Below are 10,578 nucleotides of genomic sequence, written 5' to 3'. Positions count from 1 at the left end.
GGGTGCGGGCGTGGAGACTTGCTACATCACACCGAACTTGTGCCAGAACCTGCTGGTTTTCTGCTGCAGCCGCAACAGAATTCGCAACCAGCTGGTTAAGCATGTCCTCCATCCGGGAGATCCGGTGATCAACCTGTGCTGGATCCATTTATGGCCAGATTGTACTGTAACGGGTCAGAGGTAGGACCCAAGTACAGCACAGACTGAGACCAGATCAGTAATAGTCCAACAGTTTATTCTGGGGTTCGCACAGAATGGCAGCAATATTCCAGACAAACAGTCTCCGTAAACAGGAATCCCAGGTGACAGGTATCAGACAAGGAACGAGCAGGCAGAGTAGTCAAGGACAGAAGGCTGGTCAGTTTACCGGGGCAGAGACGAGGAAGACGGGTCGAAGACAGGCAGGGTCGTAACCGAGGAAGCAGTCCGGAGATCAACACGAGAGAGCTATGCATGACACAAAGACAATCTGGCAGAGACTCAGAGGAATGGGAGGGTATATGTACTGAGCAGGCAGGTGCTAATCAGGTGAGGAAACACAGGTGAAGGCAGTTGCACTGATGAGTTTGGAGTGGAAGGCAGGTAGAGCTGGGCGGATGAGGGGAAAACCAGGAGCGGATTGTGACAGTTCCAAGCTTTGGCTTTGGAGGCTCAATATGCACACTGGGATACTGCATCGGTATTTGGAGACGATGGTAATCATAAATAAACCTGATATTTTCAACAGCACTGTTCTGGTGGGGTAATAGGGTCCAAAGACTTCTTCAAGGTATGACCAGACATGAATGTGGTTTATGATGTAAGGTTCGACTGGGATACGGAATTTCAGTATATATTAAGATCTTATAGTGAGTCAGAACAGGGATCTGAAAAAGGGGGAAAATATGATCTCTTATCAGCTAAACTGACCAAAGTCTGCTGGAACAACTACAGAGTTCAGGATTTATTGTGAGACCCTGAAAATAAGAAACAATGATCGACGGTAGAACAAATGCATGGGCCTGGTTTGCAACTGTTGACACAGAGTGAGACTGATTTCTGTATTGTTAAGTAGGTGAAAAAGGTCGTCCTTGAATCTAATCTAAGACCATTTAATGGAGAAAATGTCAGAGTGAGAAAAGTCAGTGTGAACAGAAAGTCAAAGACTTAAGTGTTGAAATACTGATGGTTTCTGTCTTTATTTCAGATAAACACATTTTATTAACAAACCATGTCCAATCAAGTCATCAGCAGTAACGGTGATAATATACTTTTTATTTTTAATGGACTTGTGCCGTTGCAAACAAAGATAAAATACAATAGCATTTTATGTTAACTACCACGCACAAAGAAAATGTACTTGTGAATAAAGCAATGAATTAAATAAAATAAAAATATATATTCAAATTGATCACATCATCAAAATACATGAAAATGTCGTGTGAAGGTTATTAAGGTCTGCGGAAACACATGACAGATGACACTTTACACTTAACCCTCTTGAAAGGGAATGTTCAGCGGATGCTTTTTGTCGAGCTGTAGTTACACAACAAGTTCTTCTTCAGGTACTTCCTGAAGGTCTCATCTCGTATACCATATACCATTGGACTAATGCATCGTGGCAGGATGTGCACGATAACATAGAAAGCAAACAGTATCTCGACATAATTAAGCAGGAACCATCGCCGGAGAGTATCTACTAACTGTGGCCTTACATATGTGGCCATACACAACAAGACCTGGAAACCATGGAGGATGATGGTGTTTCTGGCCTTCTTACTGTCTTTGCTAGCGGCTCTTGCAGTGAACAGAATTCTGAAGTACGTGTAGAAGATAGTGAACCAAATAATGACTAGAAACATAGAGTGAATGATGTCCCTCTTTTTGGTGAGGACAAGGTTTGGGAAGGCAGTTTGTCTGTTACAAGCAAACCGAGAATGGAAGAAGTCCAGAGGCTGCGTTGCCAAGGTAACAAACAGATCAGGAAGAACCACAGACATGCTCGTCACCCATATCAGACCAATCAGCATCAATGTTTTCTTGATGGTGCAGATCCTGCTGTGGCGTAGAGGTAAGCATATGGCGACGTAGCACTCTATCGCCATGCACGCCACATTCAGAGGAGTGTTCTCTGTGGCAAAAAGCGTGATCAGGACCATGACGCAGCAGATGGAGAAACTGATTTTGTAGAGGGTGTAGCTGATGATGAAGAGGATGACGGTCAGCATCACATGGATCATGTCGTTAAGAACCAGGTGGATGAAGAGTATATATCGTGGATTCAGGTAGAAGATCTGTTGATCCAAAAAACAGAAAAGAGTTTACATGCAGTTTATGAGATTTATTCTTTTCATGCTAACAATGTCAACTTCCTAACTTGCCACCCACGACTATCATGTGGGGTTAAATCACAAAGACTGGCCATGTGGAGCTAAAGGTAACTCATGATTGAAAAATGTGGACTTATGGATCTAACATTAACTGATTTCAGCTAACAACAGGTTGAAATAGCATCAATTGTCGTAAGGTACTTTCAGGTGTCTATCTCTAAGATAGCTATGTTGTTTCAACATTCTGACCTACAGTTAGCTCATGTCAGCTAGCAACATGTTGTCTCAACATTCCGAGCTGATGTTAGCTCATCATCCAGATGTTCATTATTTGTAGCAACACAACAACAAAGAAGAATCAGACCTGGTGTTTGCTGAAGACATGAATGAAACTAGAATTGATGCAGGTGATTGAGACTCCAAGAAGAAAAACCAGAAGATTCTTGGCCAAAGCTTTGGAGAAAGGTTCTGGAGACCGACCAGGAAATTTGGGAATGTCAGTTGAGTTCATGTCTGCAGCTTAAAGCACAAGAAAATACAGACATTGGTAACCACCAGTGATGTGCGTTGAGGTTCATAGCGGTGAGGCCAGACAGAGTGATGTATTGGCCATGAAACTTGCAGCCTGACATTAAAAACTAGAGGATATTAAGCTCCGACATTCTTCTTTTCCTTTCAGCTTTTCCCTTCAGGGGTCACCACAGCCAATCAGTGTCCTCCATCTACTCCTGTCTTCTGCATCCTCTTCTCTCACACCAACTACCTTCATGTCCTCTTTCACTACATCCATAAACCTCCTCTTTGGTCTTCCTCTAGGCCTCCTGCCTGGCAGTTCAGAACTCAGCATCCTTCTACCAATATATGTATCTCTCCTCTGGACATGTCCAAACCATCTCAGTCTGGCCTCTCTGACTTTATCTCTAGAACCTCTAACATGTGCTGTCCCTCTGATGTACTCATTCCTGATCCTATCCATCCTGGTCACTCCCAGAGAGAACCTCAGCATCTTCATCTCTGCTACCTCCAGCTCTGTCTCCTGTCTTTTCCTCAGGGACACTGTCTCTAGACCAAACAACATCGCTGGTCTCACCACAGTTTTGTACACCTTTCTTTTCATTTTAGCTGAAACTCTTCTATCACACATCACACCTGACACTTTCCTCCACCCGTTCCATCCTGCCTGGACACGCTTCTTCACCTCTTTTCCAGACTCTCCATTGCTCTGGACTGTTGACCCTAAGTACTTCAAATCCTCCACCTTCTTGATCTCTTCTCCCTGTAACCTCACTCTTCCACTTGGGTCCCTCTCATTCACACACATGTACTCTGTCTTACTGCGGCTAACCTTCATTCCTCTCCTTTCCAGGACAAACCTCCACCTCTCTAGCTTCTCCTCCACCTGTTCCCTGCTCTCACTGCAGATCACAATGTCATCTGCAAACATCATAGTCCATGGAGATTCCTGTCTAACCTCGTCTGTCAGCCTGTCCATCACCATAGCAACAAGAAGGGGCTCAGAGCTGATCCCTGATGCAGTCCCACCTCCACCTTGAACTCCTCTGTCACACCTACAGCACACCTCACCACTGTCTTACAGTCCTCATACATGTCCTGCACTGCTCTAACATACTTCTCTGCCACTCCAGACTTCCTCATACAATACCACAGTTCCTCTCTGGACACACCTATCAGAGAGGAAGTTCCGACGTTGGTCTTGTTTTATTAATTCAATCTTGTTTTGATTGATTGGTTGTCCAATCTGAGGTGGGGCTCAAATATTGGTGCTTCACCGTGTGTCCTAAATGATCTTTAACTAGTCAGTCAGGCTGCTAATATACTGCCAAATACGACACCCTGTTTGATTCGTAGAACTCACTTTAATGTCGGTGCCTCACCGCCGTGAACCTCACTGTACGTCACTGGTGATAACAGATTGGAATATCACTCTGAACACAAAAGAAAACTGTATATTAAAGTCATTTAAAAAACAACAGTAGTGAGATATAATTAAATTAACAATGACTGAAAGCATAGAGCAATGTACATACATATATATCTGTTCAATTGCATGTATGTAATAGATAGATAGATAGATAGATAGATAGATACTGACAAAACATTTAGCAGGTACAACAGTAGATATCAATCAGCTTTACAGATATAGATCAGCCAAGGACATTTTCAATCTCTTTATTGCCTTGTGACACTGGATTAGGTTAATTATCTTTCATTTAATTTGAGCTCCATTTTTAAAGGACTGTAGGAGATTAAAAAAGATACCCAGGATAAGAACTCCCTCATATCTAGAGACAATAAAAGACAGGTGATCAGAAAACCCTTGAAGAAAACCAGTTAGTTAGGTAGCCTAAATATTAAAATACTCAGAAGATGACTTTGTCTGTTTAACAGAAAACCTTCTAAGGAAGAGAAACCCTTTAAAATTATGGCCACCTCACCTCAGAATCCAACAGCTGATTAAACTAGGAAAAAGTTTCAGTCAGAAGAACCCAGTGATGATTAAAGCAGATAAACACAGCAGTGGGACAGTAGGGGGGAAGCAATGAGTTCATGTTTCATCATGAAATGTCACAAACACATAAACAGCACTAAAGACATAAATATGTAAGTGTATATGCATTAATGACATTTTATTAATGCTAAATAAGCAATGATTATTTTAAATAAAGCATAAAAATAATGCTCATCAAAATAAAGACAACTTTTTCTCACAGGTAGAGAAGAACTCACCTCAGACTGACGATCAGAGCACAGGTCTGAAAGGTAAAGGACACATTTCATTGGTGAACAGACACATGAAACTGAACAGGAGATTAATGTGAAATAAGACACTAATCCACCTTTAGATTGAAGTAGTTTGAACTCCAAATATGTAGAGACAGAGAACTGCATTCCTACATTTCAACAAAGGAACAGAAAACATTCTCCAGCTTAGAGACGTCCAGCCATCGTTGGGACACAGGTGAGGAACACGTATGACAAACAGAAGCTCGTGTAGCGTGAAGTCTGTGCAGGTATGACAGGAGGCGGTACTCACCTGACTACAGTGTTCCACATCAGGGTGTGGGGACGTCTTTTAAAGCCCCTGTGCTGAGCACATCACCAATCAGATGACAGTCTGTGTCCCCAGGAGTTCATCATCAGTCATTCAGTGACATCACCCCATGTGATGTCATCGAGATGAGGCAGCTGATAGCGGGACCCGGATCTGTCAGTACCAACACTCTGTGGGTCACATTTTATTAAGATTTTTATATTCAGTAAGAAAACAGTATCAATTTCTGACCTGGTTTTACATTTACAACATCAGCACCCCCTAGTGGTGGTTTCTGCCACGACCAGTTGTTTTCAACTATCTGTATAATTCATTCTCTTTTTAATACAACTCAAAACTTCTTTGAGGTTTTTTTAATTTATTATTCCATTGGCTTCAGAGGCTCAATATGTACACTGGGATACTGCGCTCAGCATTTGGAGGTAGTAGGAATCACAAATAAACCTGACATATGAAACAGCAGTGTTCTGGTGGGGTTATAAGGTAATATTAGTTCTTCAAGGTATGACCAGACATGATCTCGAAGTACGACGTAAGGTTCAGTAAGGAAAAGGAGTTTCACTACATGTTAGGATCTCATAAGGAATCAGTACAGGGATGTGAAAATGGAAAACAAAAATATGATCTTATATTAGTTAAAATTACGGCCAGCAGACGTTTTCCTTCTGTTTCCTGTTGTCGCTCTCTCTCTAACTCAAACTCTCACTGACTCTCCAATATTAAAATGACGAGAGGAAAAGAAAAAACGGAGGAGTATGAAAGCAAAAATGTGAAAGATAATCTAGACCTGATCTTCTCTTCTATGGAAAAGTTGAGGAGTGACCTCAAAGAAGCCTTTCAGAAAAGTATGACGAAAAGTTAAAACTAGTGCTAGACGCCATGGAAGAAATGAATTGTGAATGATGTGATAATCAGAATCTCACTAAAAGGAAGGATGATATTGCTAAAAAAGCTCGACAACTGAAGAAGAATGGGCTGATTGACAACCCCTGGACCAAACAACTGCAGGATCTTCATCAGAACAAAGGGGGTTTCTCCAGAGCAGATGAAAATAACGATGATCAGGAGTGAAGAACAGTTGGTGAAATAAGATGGACAAAAATTGTTATTCCTCCAAAGACCAGTACAACAGAATCACTTCAATAGTGGGAGGTCTACACCAGTTTTGGGACACGTCAAGGATCCGTAGAACAGCTGAAAAACCATTCAACATCATCAGTGTCAGAAAAATGGATTGATGTTATCATGTCTGCAAAAAAGAAACTAAATAAATTCAGGATTTATGGTGAGACCCTGATAGTAATAACAATAATCAACTCTACAGTAAATGGATTTTTTGCAATTGTTGACACCAAATGAGACTGATTTTTGCAATATTGAGTAGGTGAAAAAAGTTGTCCTTGAATCTGATCTAAGACCATTTAATGGAAAAATTGATTAAACCAGATCAAACAGGTTTTATTTTAGGCTGCCATGGAATAAATAGTGTTAGGGAGGCTTTAAAATTGCATTCCACAGCAACAAAAGATAAACAGCCCTCAATGCTTCTCAGCTTGGATGCTAAAAAGGCCTTTGATAAAGGCAACAAACACTGTTGGAAATGGGTTTTGGAGAAAAAATTTACCAATTGGTAATCACTGTTGTGATTGTTTTGAGGTAGACAGGCGTGAGACACGGAGATTCATTATCTCCCATCCTGTTTGCTCTCAGTATAGAGCCCTTAGCAGAGGCCATAGGGCAAAAAGCAGAAGTACAAGGCCTAACAGATGACAGTATATATATATATATATATATATATATATATATATATATATATATATATATATATATATATATATATATATATATATATATATCTGAGCTGACAATGGCTCCATATTTCCAAGTTGTTAACATGAAACAGCCTTCAGTTGTCTTCTGAAAAGAAAGACTCTTCTCGGTTCTTTGTATCCACAGATCTTCTACTTGAATCCACGATATATACTCTTCATCCACCTCGTTGTTAACGACATGATCCAAGTGATGCTGAGCCTTATCCTCTTCGTGATGAGCGCCAACCTCCACAAAATCAGTTTCTCCATCTGCTGCATCATCATCTTGATCACTCTCTTTGCCACGGAGAACACTCCTCTGAATGTGGCGTGCATGGCGATAGAGTGCTACATCGCCGTCTGCTTACCTCTACGCCACAGCAGGATCTGCACCATCATGAAAACCTTGATGCTGATTGGTCTGATATGGGTGACGAGCATGTCTGTGGTTCTTCCTGATCTGTTTGTCACCTTGGTAACGGAGCCTCTGGACTTCTTCCATTCACAGTTTGTTTGTAACAGAGTAAATGCCTTCCCAAACACCATCCTTGACCAAAAGAGGTACATCATTCACTCTGTGTTTCTAGTTATTATTTGGTTCACTATCTTTTACACGTACTTCAGAATTCTGTTCACTGCAACAGCCGCTAGCAAAGACAGTAAGAAGGCCAGAAACACCATCATCCTCCATGGTTTCCAGGTGTTGTTGTGTATGACCACATATGTTGGGCCACAGTTACTGGTTGTTGTCCAGCGATGGCTCCTGCTCAATTACTTTGACTCAATGTTTGCTTACTATATTATTGTGCACGTCCTGCCTCGATCCATCACTCCAATCATCTACGGCGTACGAGATGAGACCTTCAGGAAGTACCTGAGGAGGAACATAATGTGTGAATGTAGCTTTACGAAAATTACCCGCTAAATATTTCCCACACAAGAAAGTTAAACTCTAATTTGTTACGTGTTTTGTCAGACCTGAATACCCTCCGCAAAACAATTTCGGTCCTTGTAATGATGTGATCAATTTTAATCAACCTGTTTTCTATTTAATTCTTTGTTTCATACAGTAATACATCTTCGCTGTCTACTTTTGTTTCCTCAAAATGTTGTATTGTGTTTGTCATAAAGAGTCAAATAAAAATAATCATTTTTATCGATTAATGATCATGAACCTGCCTGGCCTTTTTAAAAAAAATGTGTTTCATAAAAACAGAAGCCATCAGTATTTTAACACTAACATGTTTGACTTTTTGTTCAAGTGGAATTTTCTCCATGAAACATCTTATATTGAATTCAAGGTCACTTTCGGTATGAAACAGATATATATATAAAAAAGAGTCCATGTATATGTTCTATGGCAATAGTAGACAACCTTTATCACAGAAAAAAACATTTGAACTCAGTTTCCACGGAAAAGAAAACACTGGGAGATGTCATTTTTGAATTATCCACGTAGCAAACAAAAGCAAAAAAATGCCATCATTACAATCTTACCAGATGATTTTTGGGCAGAATAAAAGTCATTAGCTTCTGGTGCTATCATGACATCAAGGATCTAGGATGAATGTTTTTCACTGTCTTTCCTGTGACACAAGCGTAATGGGGCAGATTTTGGAATGGGCTACTTCAGAGGAGATATTAGGTTGAGGTTCAAGTGCTGCCGGGAACATTTCTATTATATAATGGAAATGACCGCAAAACACCCAGCACAACTTTTAGTTCTTGTCTGTTACATAATTTTCTGAACACAAAAGTACAAAGCAAACACAACACGCAGATAACTGTAACTGATCATGTGAGGCTGAGTCAGGCTACTGGTGAGCTCTTTCTTCAACGACAGTCAAACCCAAACACTATAAAGATCACGGTAAATGATCGTTCGAGGCCCTTTCCCAGAGGTTTGTTGCAGTGTCCGCTGAGAGCCCAGTGCTGCATCCTCACCAACTTAATAAACTGCTGAACTCCTTCAGTAATTCTTGTTTGGACTACAATTTGTCTCATCATTGAAGATACACTTCTCAACCAAACTTGGAGAACCAAGAAGGGCTTTGTTCGGTGTAAAACCCTAATAAACTGGTTTCATGACCAGTGACTCCAGAGAGGTGACGTTCTCCATGGGAACCAGGCGGTATCTGACTACACATACAAAGGTAGGCAGAAACTTTTTCTAAAATTCTGCCAGATAGCCTGCCAGGTTTATCATGCGAGTCTTTGCAAACGTTGTTACATTTAGGCCCCAGTTCAACTAATAAGCCCCAGTTCAACTGGCTCTAAAAGGTTGAAAATCCCAAGACCGCTCAGCGTCGTAGGCACAAAAAGATCTGGAAGGATCTTATTCCTGAAGGATCAGGGGGGACTATAAACAGAGAAGTGAGAAAGTGAAATAAGAGTGTAAAAGAGAAATAGTGTGACCACAACGTCAGGTCAAAAGCAGCATTTTGGGTTCAAAATCCTGTATGTGACACAATATAGATCTGTCTACAGCAAATATTTCAAAAATTGGGATTTACGATCTCGCTGTGACCAAGTTTCAGCCTCTCGCGTAGTAAATTCAATCAACCAGAGAACAATTCAAAGTCTAAAAAGGCGATAAAGACTTAGATGCCCCAAGGCTTAAGTGCTGTTTCATTCCACTGAAACAGCACTTACCAAAGTTGTGAATGATCTCCTATTAAATCTGGACTCTGATACCACTTCTGTTCTCCTTCTTTTGGATCTTATTGCAGCATTTGATACTATAGATCACTGTATACTCCTTGACCGACTGGAGAGACAGTTTGGTGTCTGTGAGTTAGCTCTGGCTTGGTTAAAATCTTATCTATCTGATAGGACACAATGTGTCTCCTACAATAATAAAACTTCTGCCTTCTCCGATGTCAAATATGGCGTACCTCAGGGGTCTGTCCTTGGTCCTCTACTATTCTCCCTGTATGTTGCACCTCTTGGTCAAATTATACGCAGCTTTGGAATAGTTTTCCACTGTTATGCGGATGACACACAACTTTATATGCCTATAAAAGCAGATGATCGATCTGAATTGAGTAAACTAGAGGCCTGTCTTTCTGCTGTGAATAGTTGGATGTCCAGTAATTTCCTGCTCCTAAACCCAGACAAAACTGAAATGTTAATCATTGGCCCTGCACGACATAGAAACCAATTTCAACACCTAACAATATCTGTAGATAACTGTCTTATAACCCATAGTTCAACAGTCAAGAACCTAGGAGTAACGTTAGATTCAACTCTTGCCTTTGACAAGCATATTAAAGAGGTGACAAAGATCGCCTTCTTTCATCTACGTAATATTTCCAAAATTAGGTCCTCTTTAGCCATGGCTGATGCAGAAATTTTGATTCATGCCTTTGTGTCCTCTAGACTTGAC

General features: G+C 40.8%; 2 protein-coding genes across 2 annotated transcripts; one reads left to right on the top strand and one right to left on the bottom strand.

Annotated features, from left to right (window-relative positions):
• Positions 1-1,493: 1,493 nt before the first annotated feature.
• LOC137595628 (odorant receptor 131-2-like) lies at positions 1,494-2,820 on the bottom strand. Its single transcript, XM_068315842.1, has 2 exons — positions 2,674-2,820; positions 1,494-2,273 (listed from the first exon to the last, which is right to left on the bottom strand). The coding sequence occupies exons 1-2, from the start codon at positions 2,818-2,820 to the stop codon at positions 1,494-1,496; spliced, it is 927 nt and encodes a 308-aa protein (XP_068171943.1).
• A 3,076-nt stretch (positions 2,821-5,896) lies between these two features.
• On the top strand, positions 5,897-8,118 carry LOC137595627 (odorant receptor 131-2-like). Its single transcript, XM_068315841.1, has 2 exons — positions 5,897-5,914; positions 7,339-8,118. The coding sequence occupies exons 1-2, from the start codon at positions 5,897-5,899 to the stop codon at positions 8,116-8,118; spliced, it is 798 nt and encodes a 265-aa protein (XP_068171942.1).
• Positions 8,119-10,578: the final 2,460 nt, after the last annotated feature.

Source organism: Antennarius striatus, chromosome 5 (assembly GCF_040054535.1).
Source record: "Antennarius striatus isolate MH-2024 chromosome 5, ASM4005453v1, whole genome shotgun sequence".
NCBI classification, from domain to species: Eukaryota; Metazoa; Chordata; class Actinopteri; order Lophiiformes; family Antennariidae; genus Antennarius; species Antennarius striatus.
The sequence above is the reverse complement of the archived record's forward strand: the minus strand, read 5'-3'. Positions and strand labels throughout refer to the sequence as shown.